The sequence below is a fragment of the Haliotis rufescens genome, unplaced genomic scaffold, assembly GCF_023055435.1.
Source record: "Haliotis rufescens isolate VD_foot unplaced genomic scaffold, xgHalRufe1.0.p SCAF_3, whole genome shotgun sequence".
Taxonomy (NCBI): Eukaryota; Metazoa; Mollusca; class Gastropoda; order Lepetellida; family Haliotidae; genus Haliotis; species Haliotis rufescens.
Window position 1 is genome coordinate 43,627,403 of NW_025964001.1, and position 25,997 is coordinate 43,653,399.

General features: G+C 45.7%; 1 protein-coding gene across 1 annotated transcript in view; it reads left to right on the forward strand.

The window, feature by feature from the left end:
• The window catches only part of LOC124123849 (xanthine dehydrogenase/oxidase-like), a 40,829-nt gene extending 15,678 nt beyond the window's left edge, over positions 1–25,151 (forward strand). The window contains exons 19-34 of the mRNA XM_048402979.1: positions 767–997; positions 1,671–1,734; positions 4,985–5,054; positions 5,329–5,416; positions 6,017–6,103; positions 6,218–6,409; positions 7,394–7,539; positions 8,104–8,185; positions 8,368–8,463; positions 8,611–8,739; positions 9,688–9,762; positions 10,418–10,470; positions 10,833–10,950; positions 13,042–13,128; positions 23,136–23,303; positions 24,456–25,151. Of these exons, the coding sequence (XP_048258936.1) occupies positions 767–997; positions 1,671–1,734; positions 4,985–5,054; positions 5,329–5,416; positions 6,017–6,103; positions 6,218–6,409; positions 7,394–7,539; positions 8,104–8,185; positions 8,368–8,463; positions 8,611–8,739; positions 9,688–9,762; positions 10,418–10,470; positions 10,833–10,950; positions 13,042–13,128; positions 23,136–23,303; positions 24,456–24,632 (1,863 nt within the window). The 3' untranslated portion in view covers positions 24,633–25,151. The remainder of the gene's footprint in view (positions 1–766; positions 998–1,670; positions 1,735–4,984; positions 5,055–5,328; positions 5,417–6,016; positions 6,104–6,217; positions 6,410–7,393; positions 7,540–8,103; positions 8,186–8,367; positions 8,464–8,610; positions 8,740–9,687; positions 9,763–10,417; positions 10,471–10,832; positions 10,951–13,041; positions 13,129–23,135; positions 23,304–24,455) is intronic.
• Positions 25,152–25,997: the final 846 nt, after the last annotated feature.

A 25,997-nucleotide genomic window follows, 5' to 3' on the forward strand; every position in this document is an offset into this window, starting at 1 on the left:
GTGTGTGTGTGTGTGTGTGTGTTTTGGTGTGAATTTATATCAGCATTTTTTAAATGTTTCGGAACTCAGTTGTGTTTTCCAAAATACTCTAAATATTGGTCCAATATCTTCCATAGATAGAGAGAAAAAATCTGATGTAATTAGAAACTAAATATAAGTGGAATTAAAATATGCAAAATATTTCCCTTATCTACAGTATATCGACAAGAAATCTAACAGTAGACGTTTACGTGTGAGACTGAACACTGACAGCTACATAGCAGGCTAAAGTGACGTAAGATAAACGTACCCATCAAACCCATCGCGCTCGGTGAATTCTGTTATCCATAGCCATACAAGTTATAAACTGTTATATTTTATCATGCCAGCCCACTGAGATACCATGCCGCAGTTCAACATGACACAGATTCAGACACAGTATACTGACTCCGAGCCGAATAGTCCCTGTTTAAACCCCTTAATGCCGAGCGCCACCAGGGTAACAACAAGTAGTACCTTAAACCGTTTGGTATGACTCGGCCGGAGATCGAACCCCCGACCTTGGTACTGTTGTACGAACAGCCCGTTGACGACAGAACTATTGCACTCTGAAGATTAACTTGCTTGACTTAAAACGTCGAAGGTGGACTCGACCGTATTAATTTTCAATATTGTTAAACTCTTGGTACATCGATATCTGTAAGTTACATGTTCTGCAATCATTCTTCCAAGTACTTTAACACATATCAAGCCATCATCTGTCTCCTAACAACACCTGGTATTCCAGGACGCCATTCGGGAGAAGGCGTTCTACACTGAGGAACCAGCCACGCCAGCCATCGTCTTCGGTGACGTTGACGCCGGGTTCGCTGCATCTGATGTGTTCATTGAGGGTCACCTTGACATCGACCCCCGTGAACACTTCTACATGGAGAGTCATGGTGTTCTGGTCAAGCCAAGAGCAGAACATAGCGAGGTGGACGTCTACTGCACGTCACAAAACCCTTCCATGGCACAGGTATAGTATATTTGTGTCTTCTTTGATTATTGTGTTTCATTACATTGTCTATGTGGACCAACGTTGTTTGTGTCAAGTATGTGTCCACAGAGCAATATGTAATTGTTTGTTTGATTGTTTGTTGTTTAACGCCGCCGCACACAGCAGTATCCAAGCGACGTGGCGGCGGTCTGTAAATAACCAAGTCTGGACCAGAACGCCAGTGATTGACATCATGAACATCGATCTACGCAATTGGGATACGATGACATGGATCAACAACTCTGCGACCCTGACCACCCGATCCCGCTATCTTCTTGATCTTCACTTGTCATAATATTGTACTGTTATGGCATTCAGATATAAGACTCAGCTATACTAGCCGGCAGACCTGAGTTGTATGAATAATATCCAAATCTGTGGTCGTATTTATTGTGCCAAGTTTGGGTTGTATACTCCCCATGGAGCTGAGAATGCAAAATGTTTCTTCGCTGATCCATTGACTTAGGTAATACTCATACTGAGACTCCTGTGTAGAGTGTGTGCTGTATAAAAGTACATATTATTGTTGTTGCTGTTAAATATCAGTGTATAGTTTTGGCATCTTAAGTTAAATATTATTGATCATAGCACATGTATCAGTTATTGTAACCGTTATTGATACATATTTCAATCCTAATTATCAATTTTACAGAAAAGTGTAGCTCAGGTACTGGGTATTCCCCTCAGCCGCGTGGTGTGTCATGTCAAGCGATTGGGTAAGTTTTTGTTTTATACAAATCTGTATAGGTCACACAGACATTTGATACATCCAGCGAAGGTCAAACATTTTGATTCGTCATACATTCCAATTGATTGACGTTACGTACAGATGTTAGTACCTTTATCAAGCATTTGATTGACGTTACGTACATATGCTAGTACCTTTATCAAGCATTTGCGAGTCTAGGCAATTTAAATACATAGTGTTTATTCCTAAAACAGGATATTTACAATCTCAAGACTCTGATAACCTATTCATCATATACTGTCATTCGTAAATTCTTTTGTCGACAAACCTTTACTCATCTCTCTCAAACGGTGCCTAAGCATTCTAACTTTTCCATCTCAGTGATTTGTCAGTCGGAAAACCTATTTGCTTACTACATATACATATAGTCCAAAAGACAATTGCCTACACATATTATTTTCACTTGCCGTTCATGGTACTCCATCGATTGATCAAGCAGGGGCTACTCAAGTCTGTAAGACGTCACGTTTGTTTGCCTGGTCTGTCATAGTGTTACGGAATTCAGTCAGATGTCAATACAGTGACGCAAGGAATTTCGGTCAAATACAACAGTTTAAAATTCGGATAAACGGCCGCACTCGCATCGGTCAAAAAGTACATATATGGAAACTGATCCCTCTCGGATAGTGTCCTCGCTAAATAGTTTCGCAATATATATCGCAAAAGTTGCCAAAACTTATAACATGCCTCAACCACGTCCCTGTTAGACACTTATTTTCGGTATCCTAAACTCTTATTTTGATGCTGATAACAATTATCCCAGAATTTTGTCAAGATCGCCTCTAGTCTCTGTCTCTATCCCCGATAGATAAGTTTGTAAACGCTGAAGGTACGCTGACCTTATATACTTGCATATGTATCTGTATATGGTCCCATTGGATACGGTGTTAATCCGATGGCTTTATCCTGCCGAGAAACCTAGCCATAGTATGAGAAATATAGATTATTAGCTGAGTGTGTTACCGTATCATAAATATATACCAGGAATAAAATTTGTATTATGCAAGCCTAGGCGAGCATAACAAATATTCGTTATTCCTAAGGTATGATATTTTAGGATATGGAAACACACCAGGGTAATGACCTCTTTAATATTGTCATTCTTACAATAATCGATGTTACAGATGACAGTTTCACTCAGTGAAGACGCTTCAAAAAGGCGTGTGAATATGTTTGAGTGTTCTGCCCACTGTTTAATATAATGGCAATGAACCAGCAACCATGTAGTCGTGTTTATTTTTTTATGTACAAATTATCACCCTGTATGTTTGGGAATAATTCGGACTATTCAGTGTGTGTCCTTTTATGGACTCTGAATTAACTCATCATGTACCGACATGTACTGAAAACTTCTGTATCTTGTTGTGATCAATCTTAATGCATGTCGATGTTTATGCAGCGGGGATAAGTTGATGCGTATTGCTGTTTCTGCAGCAGGGATTAGTTGATGCGTATTACTGTTTCTGCAGCGGGGACTAGTTGATGCGTATTGCTGTTTCTGCATCAGGGTTTAGTTGATGCGTATTTGTGTTTCTGCAGCGGGGATTAGTTTATGCGTATTACTGTTTCTGCAGCGGGGATTAGTTGATGCGTATTGCTGTTTCTGCAGCGGGGGTTAGTTGATGCGTATGGGTGTTTCTGCAACGGGGGTTAGTTAATGCGTATTTGTGTTTCTGCAGCGAGGATTAGTTGAAGCGTATTGGTGTTTCTGCAGCGGGGGTAAGTTGATGCGTATTGGTGTTTCTGGAGCGGGGATTAGTAGATGCTTATTGGTGTTTCTGCAGCAGGGGTTAGTTGATGCTTATTTGTGTTTCTGCAGCGGGGATAAGTTGAAGCGTACTGGTGTTTCTGCATGAGGGGTAAGTTGATGCGTATTGGTGTTTCTGCAGCGGGGATTAGTTGATGCTTATTGGTGTTTCTGCAGCGGGGATTAGTTGATGCTTATTGGTGTTTCTGGAGCAGGAATAAGTTGATGCTTATTGGTGTTTCTGCAGCAGGGGTTAGTTAAAGCGTATTGCTGTTTCTGCAGCGAGGGTTAGTTGATGCGTATTTGTGTTTCTTCAGCAGGGATTAGTTGATGCGTATTACTGTTTCTGCAACGGGGATTAGTTGATGCGTATTGCTGTTTCTGCAGCGGGGGTAAGTTGATGCGTATTGGTGTTTCTGCGGCGGGGGTTAGTTGATGCGTATTTGTGTTTCTGCAGCGGGGATTAGTTGATGCTTATTGGTGTTTCTGCAGCAGGAATTAGTTGATGCTTATTGGTGTTTCTGCAGCAGGGGTTAGTTAATGCGTATTGCTGTTTCTGCAGCGAGGTTTAGTTGATGCGTATTTGTGTTTCTGCAGCAGGGATAAGTTGATGCGTAATACTGTTTCTGCAACGGGGATTAGTTGATGCGTATTGCTGTTTCTGCAGCGGGGGTTAGTTGATGCGTATTGGCGTTTCTGCAGCGGGGGTTAGTTGATGCGTATTTGTGTTTCTGCAGCGGGGGTAAGTTGATGCGTATTGGTGTTTCTGCAGCGGGGATTAGTTGATGCTTATTGGTGTTTCTGCAGCGGGGATTAGTTGATGCTTATTGGTGTTTCTGCAGCAGGAATTAGTTGATGCTTATTGCTGTTTCTGCAGCGAGGGTTAGTTGATGCGTATTTGTGTTTCTGCAGCAGGGATTAGTTGATGCGTATTACTGTTTCTGCAACGGGGATTAGTTGATGCGTATTGCTGTTTCTGCAGCGGGGGTTAATTGAAGCGTATTGGTGTTTCTGCAGCGGGGGTAAGTTGATGCGTATTGGTGTTTCTGCAGCAGGGGTTGGTTGAAGCGTATTGTTGTTCCTGCATGAGGGGTTAGTTGATGCGTATTTGTGTTTCTGCAGCGAGGATTAGTTGAAGCGTATTGGTGTTTCTGCAGCGGGGGTAAGTTGATGCGTATTGGTGTTTCTGCAGCAGGGGTTGGTTGAAGCGTATTGTTGTTCCTGCATCAGGGTTGAGTTGATGCGTATTTGTGTTTCTGCAGCAGGGATTAGTTAAAGCGTTTTGGTGTTTCTGCAGCGGGGGTAAGTTGATGCGTATTGGTGTTTCTGCAGCGGGGATTAGTTGATGCTTATTGGTGTTTCTGCAGCAGGGGTTAGTTGAAGCGTATTGGTGTTTCTGCAGCAGGGGTTAGTTGATACGTATTCGAGTTATTTCAATGGGGATTTAGTAGATATATTGCTGTACCTGCAGGTGGTGGTTTCGGAGGGAAGGAGACGAGGAACGACCTCCTGTCTCAGCCAGTGGCCGTGGCTGCTTACAAGTAAGTTGATGCATGTTAGACACAACCGGAAAATGCAAACTGAATTAAAGAAACGAGTTACCCTGAAACGTTAGGAGTATACCGTCAATTGCTTTTAGCAGCCATATCGCAGGGGCGGTTATCATTGAGCTTCTCATTGAATCCACCTTAAGAATCAAACCCGGGTCTTCGGCGTGACGAGTAAACGCTATAACCACTAGGCTGAACAACAACCGCAGGATCGGAGACAGTTCTGTCATGACGTGGTTGTCACACCGTGTTGTCGTACTTGCAGGTACCGGAGACCGGTGAGGTGTGTGCTGGACAGGAGAACGGACATGGCAATCACGGGAAAGGCGCCCGGGTTTCATGCAGAGTATAAGGTGGAGACTTCAACAGTTCATGTTCTAGGGTTGTGTCACTGGCTGCTTGACTAAACTCCTTAAGATAAAGGTATTTTTTGTTGTTTAACGCCGCACTCAGCAATATGACAGCGGTCTGTAAATAATCGGGCTCGGACAAGAAAATCCAGTGATTGACATCATGAGCATTGATCTACGCTACTGGGATACGATGACATGCATCAACCAAGTCAACGGGCCTAACCACCTGATCCCGTTATTCGCCCCTTACGACAAGCATGGGTTGCTGAGGACCCTCACGAATATTTACATAAAGGTGTGCCAGTGTTTGTCTGAGTTGACGTTTGTGGTAACCAAGACAATTTAAACCAAGCATTAAGCACGTGGACATACGATGTCTTTCTTGTTTTTTATCCCGCCCTAATGTCGTCCCCGATTCAAATTATATATAAGTTTCAATTTATGACAGCATATTTCGAAATGCCATCTGAAGATGCTGTGTAATAAGATTCAAAATCGTACTTCAATCTTCCAATGGTCATTTGTTGTGTGACTTTACGGATCACGTTTGTGGGACAATTGAAAACTACCTGTTATACACAGTCACGTGTGTTTCTTCAGATCGGCTGCACCAAAGACGGCCGGATCCAGAGCGTTGTGATGGACATGTATGTCGACTCTGGCCATGCTTCTGACATCGCCTATGCTGTAAGTATGATATATATTCTAACATACGATGTAAGCTCCTACCCTACCTAATGGCCTCAGTGTTCACCATCGCCATTACACACTCTACAGAAGTTATGATTCATCTGTTCACAGTTCCTGGAGGTATGTGTGCTGAACTTCGAGGCAGCGTACCGCTACCCCAACTGCCGGATAACTGGCTACCTGTGTAAGACGAACACTCCCCCTAATACAGCGTTCAGGGGGTTCGGTATGCCGGACAGCTTCCTGGTGTCGGAGATGATAATGACAGAACTCGCCAGCAGACTCAACATGACTGAAACTCAGGTATGTAACAATAGGCCCCATGTAGGGCTGAGTTGCCTGGATTATAACCACGGCAATCATCTCAGTAAGTAGCTGGCATAATACACCTCTATAGATGTCATTCTGTTATAAATACAGGTTCGACTTTTCTCGCGCAAACCCGTAAAGGAGTTATTCCCTCAGAATGCCCGGGTAAAAGAGCATTCCAGCTTAAGTATGCCCGGATTAGCGGGCATTCCGTGAACGTTTATAAACGTTTTAACGTTTTATAAACTTGCCTCTTGATGTAGACACAATTGTGTTTGATGATTGGTTAAAAGTCAGAAATTTGTTTTAAAATTCCATAACGTGAATCGAACCTGCAAACTCACATATCATGTTAAGTTTTGTAACCCACTGCTTTCCCACTGAGCTACTGGGGCAGGTGATGAGAATTTTTTCAGATTATCATGTCATGAATCCATCTAGCCCAGACTGTGTGTTTTTTTCTCGCACACTTTGAGCGAATTCCTTTTATGCCGTGCTACACTGTATTGTTTTACTGTAAGGCATTTCGTGCACTAAGACGGTTCATAAGAAGGATATAACACACACCCCACACACCCCTCGGTCTTGACGGAGAATGTAAGCCCGGGGAGTCGACCCTCCCCTATTTCTCTCCTCCCCGGGCTTACATTCTCCGTCAAGACCTCGTGGGGGGTTTATATCCAATACTTACACCAATATGTTGACATGCCTAGGATAGGATTCTCTTTGACAAACACTAATTTGTTACAGAAAGGGTGTTTTAGTATATATTGATGTGATATCTAAAAAGAGAATACGCTCCCGCACCCGCACCCGCACCCGCACCCGCATCCGCACCCGCACCCGCACCCGCACCCGCACCCGCACCCGCACCCGCACCCGCACCGCACCGCACCCGCACCCTGTATTCCCGTGCCCAAGCAGCCCTCATCCCATCATCACACTATATACTGGCTTATGTAGTATGCCCTTCAACAGGTGCGTGAGTTAAACATGTTGAGAGAGGGAGACGTGACGGTGTCGGATATGTTGCTGGACAACTGCACGCTGTCCCAGTGTTGGCGTCAGTGTCTGGAGGAAAGTCAGTATGAAGTCCGGAAAACAAAGGTGCAGGAGTTTAACAGGTGAGTCAGGTGCAGGGATTTAATAGGTGAGTAAGGTGAAGGGGCTTTACATGTGATTCAGGTGCAGGGGTTTAACATGTGTACCAGGTGAGTCAGATGGATGGGGTTAATAGGTGGTTCTGGTGCAGGAGTGTAACAGGTTTGTCAGGTGCAGGAGTGTAACAGGTGACTCAGAAGGATAAAGTTAACAGGCAAGTCAGATGGATGGGGTTAATAGGTGGTTCTGGTGCAGGGGTGTAGCAGGTGTGTCGGGTGCAGGAGTGCAACAGGTGTATCAGATGGATAAAGTTAACTGGTGGTTCAGGTGCACGAGTTTAAAAGGTGAGTCAGGTGAAAGAGTTTACCAAGTGCAGGATGTGACACCCATAGAATCAGCTGGGCATTGTTTGTTATCAAGCATTCTGGCCGTGACGATCAGACTAGATACTCTTTCCTTATGAAGAACAACAAATGATTCATTCAGGAGTTTTTTCCCAATAGTATACACATGCCAATGACTTTGCAATACACGTATATTCTCTAGGCTTGTAAGATTATTTGAACCTTGGTGTTTGCATATTACAGACACAGTCGTTGGACGAAACGTGGCTTTGCGATGGTTCCCTATCGTTTTGGTGTCGGCTACAGAGAGAGATTTATGTGTAAGGTACGTCGACAATTTAGTTCTATTGAAGAAATTCGAGACAGTAGGGCCACTCCAACAAAACAATTAAGGTTCATACCGTTCTGGTTAGATGTCCTTTATATTATCAACCCGTTTATAGAATCTTCTTCCTGATATCAGAAGATACGGGAACGTATCTACACCGGAGCGTGTGTGTGTTTCAGGCAGGTGCACTGGTGCACGTGTACGTGGACGGCTCGGTGCTGTTGACCCAAGGGGGAACGGAGATGGGCCAGGGACTCTACATCAAGATGATACAGGTGGGACTAAAACCATGACTATTCTGATATCCGCAAACACCTACAGCAATTGTTGATAGTTTGTCTACCAAAATACCCATATGTATGCTGTGTTCAAGTGTAATGTGTCAATCGTCACGTTAATACCGTGGTCCGATCATAAACCAGGTGGCGTCCCATACCCTTGGGGTACCAGCCAGCACCATCCACATCAGCGAGACCAGCACCAACACTGTTCCCAACACATCGTCGACGGCGGCCAGTATCAGCACAGATCTGAACGGCATGGCGGTCAAGGTCAGCGTCTCATGGCTCTTTTATGGTTACTGAAAATGTCCTTAATTGTTTCGAAATTCAGTGCAAATCTCAACGGCGTGGCGGTCAAGGTCAGCGTCTCATGGTTCTTGTATGGTTTCTGAAAATGTCCTAAATTGTTTCTAAACTCAGTACAAATCTCAACGGCGTGGCGGTCAAGGTCAGCGTCACATGGTTCTTGTATGGTTTCTGAAAATGTCCTAAATTGTTTCTAAATTCAGTGCAAATCTCATCATGCATTTCATAGCTCCTGTATGGGTCCCCCCCCCCCCCCCCCCCGCACGTGCGTCCGTTCTGCTATCAGTGCGTTACAATGAAAGCTCCAAGCAGATTGTTACATGCACCACATTGAACCTGGTCAAATACTAATCTCAGGCGGAGTACGTCTCGGAATCATGCATTACTATTTCCTCTTGCCCCCTGTTATTGTGTCAAACGTGGCCGATTCCAGAAACTCGTTTGATATATCCGACCCACTGCAATATTGAGTGATACGTGGTGGCACAGCGCACGTCCCAAATCAGTTAGCACCGCAGGTCGCGGATAGCAGTTGGATGGGTGAGACTTTCCACGGCTTCGGCCCTGCCCAACACTGAACCATATGCAGCACACGTGGCGTCTCCTTCGGCAAGTGACTCTGTGAACCCAGCATTGAATGGGCACCCGGTAGGATTATATGGCAGTGTGGCTGTTAACCTTCTAGGGCCTCACAGGCAAGCTTGGGCTGTATACTCACCAGGGAGCCGAGAATGAAAATCGAGTGTCCACTGATCCATTGACCGGTGTATGAGCTATGAGCATCCGCTTAGTGAATGTAATTTGGCGCATTATCAATTCAAATATTTTTATTTTATTTAAATTAACAAAAATGACCTATACCTTGGTTAACTAGTTGACACGTCCCATGCGCTCTATCACTGGTTGTTGCAGGCAGCATGCCAGGAGATAGTACGGCGCCTGGAACCCATCAAGAAGAACAACCCCGACAAGACCTGGAAAGACTGGGTAGGTCGCCAAACCTTAAATATTTGGGCCTCGTGTCTGGGGTTAATTGGACGATTTTGAGTTCCGCCTACTACTCGGGTTTCATGCCCCTCATGGTTACATATCGTTCTTGGAGTCCATGCCGTGATACAGCTGGACTATTGCTGAAATCGGCATGACAATATTCCACCCGTTCCCGTGTTAACTGCTTCAGGGCCTTTTTTACGGTTGTCTTGACCAGGGCCAAATTCAGCGGTTCTTTGATTTTATTGTGAGGGCCAACCCTAGGTTGGCAGCTCTGGTCCGACAATACATATTGTCCAGAGTCGATCAATTCGGTTGCCGTCTTCAGCTGAACGCGAAGGGTTACCTAGGTTCTCGATGCGACCTCATGACTTGTGTGCTTTAGATGGCCATGAGGAGCCAGGTGCTCGATGACCGACGTTGTGAGGTTAAACGCCCTTTAGCCCTTCTAGTTTAACAATTTGAGTCAAGATGTTTGTTATACATTCATGTAGGTGCGAAATAATCAGCACAGTGGCTTCCAATGAGCATGTGCTTCAGAAAAAAAATCTTCATAGTTGGGGAAAACATAACTATATTAGTGAATGAGTACTGTCTCAATATCCTGCTTTCAGAAACTAAACATCAGTCTGTCCTCGTGTCTGTCTTGCAGGTGACGGAGGCATTCATGACCAATGTCAATCTATCGGCAGTCGGATACTACAGGTACGAGCGTCTGTTCTTCAGGTATTCCCTGAAAATCCTGGTCAGAATAGGTCTCACGACGCCACACCATCCCCCTCTTCTCACTCTCACCCCCATTGCTACACACGAATACAGATTTCCTGCTCCAAACAAATACTAGCAACAGATCACCGTGGTATAGCTAAAATATTACCCTTCGCTAACAGTTGTATTAGGTAGTATCTTCCAGTTCTATCCTTGTAATTTACCTTAATGATGGATGTTCATTTCAGTAATGTTTCACATTATCAGCGAAAGTGCTTCTAGAACAAAGATTGATTGTACATTACTTACATAGTATAGATATTCTAGATACAATTATCTTGTAATGTCGTGATTGTTAGTTCACGTGAACAAGGCGGCTACGAGTTCACAACCGGCAAGGGCCAGCCGTCCGAGTATACGACATATGGAGTTGGGTGCTCCGAGATAGAAGTGGACTGTCTCACGGGAGAATGTCAGGTATGTCCGCTTGCAGGGGAGGTTCAGGTATGTCCGCTTGCTGGGAAGCGTCCGGTATGTCGGCTTGCAGGGGAGGGTCAGGTATGTCGGCTTGCAGGGAAGCGTCCGGTATGTACGCTTGCAGGGAAGCGTCCGGTATGTCGGCTTGCAGGGAAGGGTCAGGTATGTCCGCTTGCAGGGAAGGGTCAGGTATGTACGCTTGCAGGGAAGGGTCAGGTATGTACGCTTGCAGGGAAGGGTCAGGTATGTACGCTTGCAGGGAAGGGTCAGGTATGTACGCTCGCAGGGAAGGGTCATGTATGTACGCTTGCAGGGAAGGGTCAGGTATGTACGCTTGCAAGGAAGGGTCATGTATGTCCGCTTGCAGGGAAGGGTCAGGTATGTCCGCTTGCAGGGAAGGGTCATGTATGTACGCTTGCAGGGAAGGTTCATGTATGTCCGCTTGCAGGAAAGGGTCAGGTATGTACTCTTGCAGGGGAGGGGCAGGTATGTACGCTTGCAGGGAAGGGTCAGGTATGTACGCTTGCAGGGAAGGGTCATGTATGTCCGCTTCCAGGGAAGGGTCATGTATGTCCGCTTGCAGGGAAGGGTCAGGTATGTACGCTTGCAGGGAAGGGTCAGGTATGTACGCTTGCAGGGAAGGGTCAGGTATGTCCGCTTGCAGGGAAGGGTCAGGTATGTCCGCTTGCAGGGGAGGGTCAGGTATGTCCGCTTGCAGGGGAGGGTCAGGTATGTACGCTTGCAGGGGAGGGTCAGGTATGTCCGCTTGCAGGGGAGGGTGAGTCAGGTATGTACGCTTGCAGGGGAGGGTCATGTATGTACGCTTGCAGGGAAGGGTCAGGTATGTCCGCTTGCAGGGGAGGGAGGGTCAGGTATGTACGCTTGCAGGGGAGGGTCATGTATGTACGCTTGCAGGGGAGGGTCAGGTATGTCCGCCTGCAGGGAAGGGAGGGTCATGTATGTACGCTTGCAGGGGAGGGTCAGGTATGTCCGCTTGCAGGGGAGGGAGGGTCAGGTATGTCCGCTTGCAGGGGAGGGTCAGGTATGTACGCTTGCAGGGGAGGGTCAGGTATGTCCGCTTGCAGGGGAGGGTCAGGTATGTACGCTTGCAGGGGAGGGTCAGGTATGTCCGCTTGCAGGGGAGGGTCAGGTATGTCCGCTTGCAGGGAAGCGTCCGGTATGTCCGCTTGCAGGGAAGGGTTGGGTATGTACGCTTGCAGGGAAGGGTCATGTATGTCCGCTTGCAGGGAAGCGTCCGGTATGTCCGCTTGCAGGGGGAGGGTCAGGTATGTCCGCTTGCAGGGGAGGGTCATGTATGTCCGCTACCAAGGAAGGGTCATGTATGTCCGCTTGCAGGGGAGGGTCAGGTATGTACGCTTGCAGGGAAGGGTCAGGTATGTCCGCTTGCAGGGAAGCGTCCGGTATGTCCACTTGCAGGGAAGGGTCAGGTATGTCCGCTTGCAGGGGAGGGTCAGGTATGTCCGCTTGCAGGGGAGGGTCATGTATGTCCGCTTGCATGGGAGGGTCATGTATGTCCGCTTGCAGGGGAGCCTCTGCTATGTCTGCTTCTAAGGGAGTGTCAGGTATGTCCGCTTGCAGGGGATCGTCAGGTATGTACGCGCGTAGGAGAGCGTCTGCTATGTCCGCTTGCAGGGGTGAGTGAGGTATGTCCGCTTGCAGGGGAGGGTCAGGCATGTGCGCTTGCAGGTGGAGTTTGAGGTATGTCCGCTTGCTGGGGAGCAACAGATGTGTCCGCTTGCAAGGAAGTGTCATGTATGTACGCGTGTAGGAGAGCGTCCGCTATGTCCGCTTGCAGGTGAGGGTCAGGCATGTGTGCTTGCAGAGGAGCGTCTTCTATGTCCGCTTGCAGGGGAGTGTCATGTATGTACGCGTGCAGGAGAGCGTCTGCTATGTCCGCTTGCAGGGGAGGGTCAGGCATGTGTGCTTGCAGAGGAGCGTCTTAAAGCTGATGCGGCTTATAGCAACATTTACTCATTACTCATTACTCATTACTCTTCATGACCATTATGGCATGACACCATCACAGAAGATGAAGGTTGTATATTTGTGGTGCGTTATTTCATGAACCAGATCCTCCAGACGGACATGGTCATCGATGTGGGCAGGAGCCTCAACCCGGGGATCGACATCGGACAAATAGAGGGCGCTTTCCAACAGGTGAGTTTCAACGAGCATAGCCAAGGGAAAAAAGAACATCGAAAAGAAAACATCGAAATAAAAAACGTCAATGCATGAGAATAACCAATCTTGATTATCCTCTGAAACAGATTCCATATGGACAAAGGGTAAAGCAGCTGTGGAAATGATATTAATGGACCACTGAAAAGCAGAGATGGCACCAGGTGTTCAGAAATGTTTTTAGTAAATATAGTTAATCACCGTATTGAACCTCTAAAGTCTCGCCTGTTGGCATCATCTTCTTGGTTAACAATGTTCGTCAACATAAAAATCACGTGATGTCAAAACGATGTCAAATTCAGATGCCGACAGAAGAAAATATTGAAGTGTTTTCGGATCATCTATCATAATAACTTACTATCCGTTGTAACGGTTTCAGGAAATCTTCATGTTCTATCAGACAGGTACGACCATTCGTCGCCACTATAGATTAGATTAGAGTATTGATGGCTCGGATAGTGCATATAAACTTGTAATTGAAGAGACTGCATTAACTTAACCGGATACCGAAAGGATTGTGTGTGTGTGTGTTTGTGTGCGTGCGTGCGCGTGTGTGTGCGCGCGTTTCTGCGTGTGTGCGTCTGTGTAGTCACAGCTTCAACACGTGCCACTTAGTTTGATTGACTTGGCGAGACAAAATCACATCATATTGTTTGTTCTTCCATCTCACACCTAGTCATCTTTTGCACCCACTTGATATCGGATGTTGTGGGTTTCTTAAGACTACGTGGATTAGAACCTAGCTATAATTAATTTCTCCGAGATACATCAGTAATCATCCCTTGTTCTAGGCTTGTTATAGTGGACACATCAGTAATCTGCCCATGTTCCAGGCTTGTTATGGTGAACAAATCAGTAATCTGCCCATGTTCCAGGTTTGTTGTAGTGGACACATCAGTAATCTGCCCATGTTCCAGGCTTGATATAGTGGACACACCAGTCATCTCCCCGTGTTCCAGGCTTGTAATAGTGGACACATCAGTAATCTGCCCGTGTTCCGGGCTTGATATACTGGACACATCAGTAATCTGCCCATGTTCCAGGCTTGATATAGTGGACACATCAGTAATCTGCCCATGTTCCAGGCTTGATATAGTGGACACATCAGTTATCTGCCTATGTTCCAGGCTTGTTATACTGGACACATCAGTAATCTGCCCAAGTTCCAGGCTTGTTATAGTGGACACATCAGTAATCTGCCCATGTTTCAGGCTTGTAAAAGTGGACACACCGGTCATCTCCCCATGTTCCGGGCTTGTAATAGTGGACACATCAGTAATCTGCCCGTGTTCCAGGCTTACTATACTGGACACATCAGTAATCTGCCCATGTTTCAGGCTTGTTATACTGGACACACCAGTAATCTGCCCATGTTCCAGGCTTACTATAGAAGACACATCAGTAATCTGCCCATGTTCCAGGCTTGAAATAGTGGACACATCAGTAATCTGCCCGTGTTCCAGGCTTGTTATAGTGGACACATCAGTAATCTGCCCGTGTTCCAGGCTTGTTATAGTAGACACATCAGTAATCTGCCCGTGTTCCCGGCTGCTTGTAGTGGACACATCAGTAATCTGCCCATGTTCCAGGCTTGATATAGTGGACACATCAGTAATCTTCCCATGTTCCAGGCTTACGATTGTGGACACACCAGTAATCTGCCCATGTTTCAGGCTTGATATAGTGGACACGCTTGTAATCTGCCCATGTTCCAGGCTTGATATACTGGACAAATCAGTAATCTGCCCGTGTTCCATGCTTGTTATAGTGGACACATCAGTAATCTGCCCATGTTTCAGGCTTGTTATACTGGACACATCAGTAATCTGCCTATGTTCCAGGCTTACTATAGAAGACACATCAGTAATCTGCCCGTGTTCCAGGCTTGTTTTAATAGACACATCAGTAATCTGCCCGTGTTCCAGGCTGCTTGTAGTGGACACATCAGTAATCTGCCCATGTTCCAGGTTGATATAGTGGACACATCAGTAATCTTCACATGTTCCAGGCTTACTATTGTGGACACACCAGTAATCTGCCCATGTTTCAGGCTTGATATAGTGGACACATCAGTAATCTGCCCATGTTCCAGGCTTGATATAGTGGACACATCAGTAATCTGCCCATGTTCCAGGCTTGATATTCTGGACACACCAGTAATCTGCCCATGTTCCAGGCTTGTTATAGTGGACACATAAGTAATCTGCCCATGTTCCAGGCTTGTTATAGTGGACACATCAGTAATCTGCCCGTGTTCCAGGCTTACTATACTGGACAAAGCAGTAATCTGCCCATGTTCCAGGCTTGATATAGTGGACACACCAGTAATCTGCCCATGTTCCAGGCTTGTTATAGTGGACACGCCAGTAATCTGCCCATGTTCCAGGGTTGATATACTGGACACACCAGTAATCTGCCCATGTTTCAGGCTTGTTATACTGGACACACCAGTAATCTGCCAATGTTCCAGGCTTGTTATAGTGGACACATCAGTAATCTGCCCATGTTCCAGGCTTGTTATACTGGACACACCAGTAATCTGCCCATGTTTCAGGCTTGTTATAGTGGACACATCAGTAATCTGCCCATGTTCCAGGCTTGATATAGTGGACACATCAGTAATCTGCCCATGTTCCAGGCTTGATATAGTGGACACATCAGTAATCTTCCCATGTTCCAGGCTTACGATTGTGGACACACCAGTAATCTGCCCATGTTTCAGGCTTGATATAGTGGACACGCCAGTAATCTGCCCATGTTCCAGGCTTGATATACTGGACAAATCAGTAATCTGCCCGTGTTCCATGCTTGTTATAGTGGACACATCAGTAATCTGCCCATGTTTCAGGCTTGTTATACTGGACACACCAGTAATCTGCCTATGTTCCAGGCTTACTATAGAAGACACATCAGTAATCTTCCCATGTTCCAGGCTTGATATAGTGGACACATCAGTAATCTGCCCGTGTTCCAGGCTTGTTATAGTGGACACATCAGTAATCTGCCCGTGTTCCAGGCTTGTTTTAGTAGACACATCAGTAATCTGCCCGTGTTCCAGGCTGCTTGTAGTGGACACATCAGTAATCTGCCCATGTTTCAGGCTTGATATAGTGGACACATCAGTAATCTGCCCATGTTCCAGGCTTGATATAGTGGACACATCAGTAATCTGCCCATGTTCCAGGCTTGATATTCTGGACACACCAATAATCTGCCCATGTTCCAGGCTTGTTATAGTGGACACATAAGTAATCTGCCCATGTTCCAGGCTTGTTATAGTGGACACATCAGTAATCTGCCCGTGTTCCAGGCTTACTATACTGGACAAAGCAGTAATCTGCCCATGTTCCAGGCTTGATATAGTGGACACACCAGTAATCTGCCCATGTTCCAGGCTTGTTATACTGGACACACCAGTAATCTGCCCATGTTTCAGGCTTGTTATAGTGGACACGCCAGTAATCTGCCCATGTTCCAGGCTTGATATACTGGACACACCAGTAATCTGCCCATGTTTCAGGCTTGTTATACTGGACACACCAGTAATCTGCCCATGTTCCAGGCTTGTTATTGTGGACACATCAGTAATCTGCCCGTGTTCCAGGCTTACTATACTGGACACACCAGTGATCTGCCCATGTTCCAGGCTTGTTATACTGGACACACCAGTAATCTGCCCATGTTTCAGGCTTGTTATAGTGGACACGCCAGTAATCTGCCCATGTTCCAGGCTTGTTATAGTGGACACATCAGTAATCTGCCCATGTTCCAGGTTTGTTGTAGTGGTCACGTCAGTAATCTGCCCTTGTTCCAGGCTGCTTGTAGTGGAAACATCAGTAATCTGCCCATGTTCCAGGCTTGATATAGTGGACACATCAGTAATCTGCCCATGTTCCAGGCTTGTTATAGTGGACACATCAGTAATCTGCCCATGTTCCAGGCTTGATATAGTGGACACACCAGTAATCTGCCGATGTTCCGGGCTTGTTATACTGGACACATCAGTAATCTGCCCGTGTTCCAGGCTTACTATACTGGACACACCAGTAATCTGCCCATGTTCCAGGCTTGATATAGTGGACACATCAGTAATCTTCCCATGTTCCAGGCTTACGATTGTGGACACACCAGTAATCTGCCCATGTTTCAGGCTTGATATAGTGGACACGCCAGTAATCTGCCCATGTTCCAGGCTTGATATACTGGACAAATCAGTAATCTGCCCGTGTTCCATGCTTGTTATAGTGGACACATCAGTAATCTGCCCATATTTCAGGCTTGTTCTACTGGACACACCAGTAATCTGCCTATGTTCCAGGCTTACTATAGAAGACACATCAGTAATCTGCCCATGTTCCAGGCTTGAAATAGTGGACACATCAGTAATCTGCCCGTGTTCCAGGCTTGTTATAGTTGACACATCAGTAATCTGCCCGTGTTCCAGGCTTGTTTTAGTAGACACATCAGTAATCTGCCCGTGTTCCAGGCTGCTTGTAGTGGACACATCAGTAATCTGCCCATGTTCCAGGTTGATATAGTGGACACATCAGTAATCTTCACATGTTCCAGGCTTACTATTGTGGACACACCAGTAATCTGCCCATGTTTCAGGCTTGATATAGTGGACACATCAGTAATCTGCCCATGTTCCAGGCTTGATATAGTGGACACATCAGTAATCTGCCCATGTTCCAGGCTTGATATTCTGGACACACCAGTAATCTGCCCATGTTCCAGGCTTGTTATAGTGGACACATAAGTAATCTGCCCATGTTCCAGGCTTGTTATAGTGGACACATCAGTAATCTGCCCGGGTTCCAGGCTTACTATACTGGACAAAGCAGTAATCTGCCCATGTTCCAGGCTTGATATAGTGGACACACCAGTAATCTGCCCATGTTCCAGGCTTGTTATACTGGACACACCAGTAATCTGCCCATGTTTCAGGCTTGTTATAGTGGACACGCCAGTAATCTGCCCATGTTCCAGGCTTGATATACTGGACACACCAGTAATCTGCCCATGTTTCAGGCTTGTTATACTGGACACACCAGTAATCTGCCAATGTTCCAGGCTTGTTATAGTGGACACATCAGTAATCTGCCCGTGTTCCAGGCTTACTATACTGGACACACCAGTGATCTGCCCATGTTCCAGGCTTGTTATACCGGACACACCAGTAATCTGCCCATGTTTCATGCTTGTTATAGTGGACACGCTAGTAATCTGCCCATGTTCTAGGCTTGTTATAGTGGACACATCAGTAATCTGCCCATGTTCCAGGTTTGTTGTAGTGGTCACGTCAGTAATCTGCCCGTGTTCCAGGCTGCTTGTAGTGGACACATCAGTAATCTGCCCATGTTCCAGGCTTGATAAAGTGGACACATCAGTAATCTGCCCATGTTCCAGGCTTGTTATAGTGGACACATCAGTAATCTGCCCATGTTCCAGGCTTGATATTCTGGACACACCAGTAATCTGCCGATGTTCCGGGCTTGTTATACTGGACACATCAGTAATCTGCCCGTGTTCCAGGCTTACTATACTGGACACACCAGTAATCTGCCCATGTTCCAGGCTTGATATAGTGGACACATCAGTAATCTGCCCATGTTCCAGGTTTGATATTCTGGACACACCAGTAATCTGCCCATGTTCCAGGCTTGTTATAGTGGACACATAAGTAATCTGCCCATGTTCCAGGCTTGTTATAGTGGACACATCAGTAATCTGCCCGTGTTCCAGGCTTACTATACTGGACAAACCAGTAATCTGCCCATGTTCCAGGCTTGATATAGTGGACACACCAGTAATCTGCCCATGTTCCAGGCTTGTTATACTGGACACACCAGTAATCTGCCCATGTTTCAGGCTTGTTATAGTGGACACGCCAGTAATCTGCCCATGTTCCAGGCTTGATATACTGGACACACCAGTAATCTGCCCATGTTTCAGGCTTGTTATAGTGGACACGCCAGTAATCTGCCCATGTTCCAGGCTTGTTATAGTGGACACATCAGTAATCTGCCCATGTTCCAGGTTTGTTGTAGTGGTCACGTCAGTAATCTGCCCGTGTTCCAGGCTGCTTGTAGTGGACACATCAGTAATCTGCCCATGTTCCAGGCTTCTTGTAGTGGACACATCAGTAATCTTCCCATGTTCCAGGCTAACTATTGTGGACACATCAGTAATCTGCCCATGTTCCAGGCTTACTATAGAAGACACATCAGTTATCTGCCCATGTTCCAGGCTTGAAATAGTGGACACATCAGTAATCTGCCCGTGTTCCAGGCTTGTTATAGTGGACACATCAGTAATCTGCCCGTGTTCCAGGCTTGTTATAGTAGACACATCAGTAATCTGCCCGTGTTCCAGGCTGCTTGTAGTGGACACATCAGTAATCTGCCCATGTTCCAGGCTGGATATAGTGGACACATCAGTAATCTGCCCATGTTCCAGGTTTGTTGTAGTGGTCACGTCAGTAATCTGCCCGTGTTCCAGGCTGCTTGTAGTGGACACATCAGTAATCTGCCCATGTTCCAGGCTTGATATAGTGGACACATCAGTAATCTTCCCATGTTCCAGGCTTACGATTGTGGACACACCAGTAATCTGCCCATGTTTCAGGCTTGATATAGTGGACACGCCAGTAATCTGCCCATGTTCCAGGCTTGATATACTGGACAAATCAGTAATCTGCCCGTGTTCCATGCTTGTTATAGTGGACACATCAGTAATCTGCCCATATTTCAGGCTTGTTCTACTGGACACACCAGTAATCTGCCTATGTTCCAGGCTTACTATAGAAGACACATCAGTAATCTGCCCATGTTCCAGGCTTGAAATAGTGGACACATCAGTAATCTGCCCGTGTTCCAGGCTTGTTATAGTTGACACATCAGTAATCTGCCCGTGTTCCAGGCTTGTTTTAGTAGACACATCAGTAATCTGCCCGTGTTCCAGGCTGCTTGTAGTGGACACATCAGTAATCTGCCCATGTTCCAGGTTGATATAGTGGACACATCAGTAATCTTCACATGTTCCAGGCTTACTATTGTGGACACACCAGTAATCTGCCCATGTTTCAGGCTTGATATAGTGGACACATCAGTAATCTGCCCATGTTCCAGGCTTGATATAGTGGACACATCAGTAATCTGCCCATGTTCCAGGCTTGATATTCTGGACACACCAGTAATCTGCCCATGTTCCAGGCTTGTTATAGTGGACACATAAGTAATCTGCCCATGTTCCAGGCTTGTTATAGTGGACACATCAGTAATCTGCCCGGGTTCCAGGCTTACTATACTGGACAAAGCAGTAATCTGCCCATGTTCCAGGCTTGATATAGTGGACACACCAGTAATCTGCCCATGTTCCAGGCTTGTTATACTGGACACACCAGTAATCTGCCCATGTTTCAGGCTTGTTATAGTGGACACGCCAGTAATCTGCCCATGTTCCAGGCTTGATATACTGGACACACCAGTAATCTGCCCATGTTTCAGGCTTGTTATACTGGACACACCAGTAATCTGCCAATGTTCCAGGCTTGTTATAGTGGACACATCAGTAATCTGCCCGTGTTCCAGGCTTACTATACTGGACACACCAGTGATCTGCCCATGTTCCAGGCTTGTTATACCGGACACACCAGTAATCTGCCCATGTTTCATGCTTGTTATAGTGGACACGCTAGTAATCTGCCCATGTTCTAGGCTTGTTATAGTGGACACATCAGTAATCTGCCCATGTTCCAGGTTTGTTGTAGTGGTCACGTCAGTAATCTGCCCGTGTTCCAGGCTGCTTGTAGTGGACACATCAGTAATCTGCCCATGTTCCAGGCTTGATAAAGTGGACACATCAGTAATCTGCCCATGTTCCAGGCTTGTTATAGTGGACACATCAGTAATCTGCCCATGTTCCAGGCTTGATATTCTGGACACACCAGTAATCTGCCGATGTTCCGGGCTTGTTATACTGGACACATCAGTAATCTGCCCGTGTTCCAGGCTTACTATACTGGACACACCAGTAATCTGCCCATGTTCCAGGCTTGTTATAGTGGACACATCAGTAATCTGCCCATGTTCCAGGTTTGATATTCTGGACACACCAGTAATCTGCCCATGTTCCAGGCTTGTTATAGTGGACACATAAGTAATCTGCCCATGTTCCAGGCTTGTTATAGTGGACACATCAGTAATCTGCCCGTGTTCCAGGCTTACTATACTGGACAAACCAGTAATCTGCCCATGTTCCAGGCTTGATATAGTGGACACACCAGTAATCTGCCCATGTTCCAGGCTTGTTATACTGGACACACCAGTAATCTGCCCATGTTTCAGGCTTGTTATAGTGGACACGCCAGTAATCTGCCCATGTTCCAGGCTTGATATACTGGACACACCAGTAATCTGCCCATGTTTCAGGCTTGTTATAGTGGACACGCCAGTAATCTGCCCATGTTCCAGGCTTGTTATAGTGGACACATCAGTAATCTGCCCATGTTCCAGGTTTGTTGTAGTGGTCACGTCAGTAATCTGCCCGTGTTCCAGGCTGCTTGTAGTGGACACATCAGTAATCTGCCCATGTTCCAGGCTTCTTGTAGTGGACACATCAGTAATCTTCCCATGTTCCAGGCTAACTATTGTGGACACATCAGTAATCTGCCCATGTTCCAGGCTTACTATAGAAGACACATCAGTTATCTGCCCATGTTCCAGGCTTGAAATAGTGGACACATCAGTAATCTGCCCGTGTTCCAGGCTTGTTATAGTGGACACATCAGTAATCTGCCCGTGTTCCAGGCTTGTTATAGTAGACACATCAGTAATCTGCCCGTGTTCCAGGCTGCTTGTAGTGGACACATCAGTAATCTGCCCATGTTCCAGGCTGGATATAGTGGACACATCAGTAATCTGCCCATGTTCCAGGTTTGTTGTAGTGGTCACGTCAGTAATCTGCCCGTGTTCCAGGCTGCTTGTAGTGGACACATCAGTAATCTGCCCATGTTCCAGGCTTCTTGTAGTGGACACATCAGTAATCTTCCCATGTTCCAGGCTAACTATTGTGGACACATCAGTAATCTGCCCATGTTCCAGGCTTACTATAGAAGACACATCAGTTATCTGCCCATGTTCCAGGCTTGAAATAGTGGACACATCAGTAATCTGCCCGTGTTCCAGGCTTGTTATAGTGGACACATCAGTAATCTGCCCGTGTTCCAGGCTTGTTATAGTAGACACATCAGTAATCTGCCCGTGTTCCAGGCTGCTTGTAGTGGACACATCAGTAATCTGCCCATGTTCCAGGCTTGATATAGTGGACACATCAGTAATCTTCCCATGTTCCAGGCTTACTATTGTGGACACATCAGTAATCTGTCCATGTTCCAGGCTTACTATAGAAGACACATCAGTAATCTGCCCATGTTCCCGGCTTGAAATAGTGGACACATCAATAATCTGCCCATGTTCCAGGCTTGTTATAGTGGACACATCAGTAATCTGCCCATGTTCCAGGCTTGTTATAGTGGACACATCAGTAATCTGCCCATGTTCCAGACTTGTTATTGTGGACACATCAGTAATCTGCCCGTGTTCCAGGCTTGTTATAGTGGACACATCAGTAATCTGCCCATGTTCCAGGCTTGTTATTGTGGACACATCAGTAATCTGCCCATGTTCCAGGCTTGTAATAGTGGAGACATCAGTAATCTTCCCATGTTCCAGGCTTGAAATAGTGGAAACATCAGTAATCTGCCAATGTTCCAGGTTTGTTATAGTGGACACATCAGTAATCTGCCCGTGTTCCATGCTTGTTATTGTGGGCACAACAATAATTTGCCAATGTTCCAGGCTTCTTGTGTTGAACACATCAGTAATCTGCCCATGTTCCAGGCTTGTTGTTAGGGGCACATTAGTCATCTTCCCATGTTCCAGGCTTGTTATGGTGGGCACGCCAATAATCTGACCATGTTCCAGGGATGTGGCAACATGTTGATGGAGAGGGCCGTGGTGTCAGAGGATGGATGGATGTTGAAAGGGGGGCCTAGTGAATACAGGATTCCCACCGTCAGGAACATCCCCCGTAAACTCAATGTCTCCTTGCTCAAAGATAGCGACAACCCGTATGGTATTTACTCCTCCAAGGTAAGTTCTTTGTTTAACAATCTTCTAGGTTTCTAATGACCTTTTCACCACATGAAACGAACATCCAGTTGGTCCATATATTTGCTTTTAAAAATGCTTCAACTTTTGTTCTCATAAAGGTTATTTTTGTGTGTGTGTGAGCTTTGTTTAACATCGTACTCAGCAATATTCCACGTGTATGACGGCGGCCTTTAAACAATTGCGTCTGGACCAGACAATTCAATGCTTTGTTTGTTTTTTGTTCAACACCGCACTCAGCAATATTCCAGCTTTACGACGGCGGTCTGTAAATATTCGAGTCTGGACAGAGACAATCCAATCATTGATATCATAAGCATCGATTAACGCAATTGGGATACGAAGACGTGTATCAACCAAGTCAGCGAGCCTGACCACCCTATAGTCGACCACTAGCTTAGTTGCTTGTCACTGCAAGCATGGGTTGCTGAAAACTTCTTCTAACCCGGATCTTTACAGGTTTACAATTCAATGGTTGATATTATGAGCATCGATCTACGCTGCCGGGGTACGATGACAACCAATCAACCAAGTCACCTTGCCTGACCCCACCCGATACGTTAAGATGCCCCTTAAGGCTAGCCTTGGTTGCTAGGGAACTATTCTGACCCGGAATCCCCACGGTGTCTTCCAAAAGGAGGAACCCAACCGGTTTTTGGTTTTTGAGGACTCGCATCAGTTAAACACCGTTGAGTACAAGTTGAAGGGACCTACGTAAATGGTTAGAGTTCTCCGATGTTCGACACAACCGAAAAATTATGAATAAAAAGGAATACGCAGGGGCCAAACTTTTTCTTCGAGACAACCATAAGCTCGACACTTCAAAGTTCGACACAACGGAGTTTGACTGTAATTGTTGATTTCAGTACATCCAACATCCAAATCCCCCATCCCCAAATATGAATGGTCGGCTCCTTACAGAAAATGATACTTATGTAGTTACCGTGCATTTTCATGCACGATTGTTAACCTGCGCAGTTAACCTCTCGCATTCTTTCTTTGGCGTTGTATCTCAATGTGAGCTTAGGCACTTAAAGTTTGACAATTAACATTTTTTTACGTTGACAGAGCTTAAGGTCTCTGGCTAAACTTAAATGTACGACAACACTAACTATTTACATGCTTTTATCACAGGGTATCGGCGAAGCGTCAATATGCTTAGCTATGTCGGTGTACCTCGCGCTGAAAGCCGCCATCTTGGATTGTCGGAAGGAGAATGGCTGTGACGGCAATTTCGATTTGCGCGTGCCAGCTACTTCGGAGAGGGTCCGTGAGTCTTGTCGCTTATGTATCTCCAAGCTAACAGACTGACATTTCTTACATCGGATGTACCTTGGTGAATTGACACATCGCAGTCTCTGCATGGCTGGAGGAACTAATTCTATTCAACTACAAATGATTGAAATGGCTTATTGAGGGGTGGTGGCGGTGGTGGTGTGGGGTGTGGAGGGGGATAGGGGTCTGCCACTTTGGTGGAACCCACTTCATCAACTGTGCCCCCCTGTGTTATAAACGGGCATCACTTAAAATACTAATTTAGTATTAAAATGTATCTTATCATATCATAATTATATCTTAAGAATTTGTACGCACCGCATCTGATGATCTGTATTGTTTATCTACGTTAGTATTTCGTTTGTGCACTCATTCTGTCACAGGTGTACTTGGAACAGGTACACATCATTCAATTGTCACATAATTACAAATATGGCGAAATATTACAACTGTAGATGTTCTTGTTAATCGGATTTCGGATATATTTTTACGGATGTTAATGTTGTTTTATAACTAGGATCTTCCATTAAAATGGTTAGTCATTAGGATGTGCAATTTTGTGTGGCGTTTTTCCCATTATTCAGCAAGCATATGTAAATATCTTTCCTCTGACTATGCATTTATACGGAGGCGGTCCGGTGCACATATCTTCTCATCGGCCCTTCATTCTGCCCTGCTGTCGTGGAGTCGTTTGGCGATGCTGAAGAATGATGAAATCCATTGTTCATTGATCTACAATTGGCTGGAATGATCACAAAGGAAATGTGATAATATTATTGCCTGTGTTTGGGCAGCCCACGAGGATCAAACACGAGATGGCTACGCTCAGTAGTGCTGCCACTACCAGAACAACACAATGTTTACTCATAACAGAGGCGCTGCAACAAAGGTTAGGATGAGAGCGAGTACAATGAATACAAAGCTTGGACATATCACTAATTGTGCCTCGTAGATCAGACATCTCACTATTGTAAACACTGCAGTGGAGACCAGTGAAGATCAATCACACAAAACACGGCACCTGAAACAGACTGAAACTGCAAACACCCTTTTGTAGGATTCTAGGCTCTTTAACTATCAGTGTGCAGCCCACAGTTCGCCCTGAGTCAAAAGTGCATCAGGTGGTTAGAATGTGTGACCTGGATGGACGTATGTCATCGTGCCCCAACGGTGTGGAACTTTCCTCTCTCAGTCAATCACTGGTTTGGCTGGTCAATATTCGATTATGGACAGGCCAGAAACAATCTATGTTTGTGTGTTTAATTTGAAATTTGAATTAAATTATTTAAATGGCAGAAGATTGCATACATGATGTTGATCTAGACTCCATTCTTGACAAAAAATACTTTACCAATTTTAGACAAATCGGCTAATAAAGATTTGGAGAATATGATTACTTTA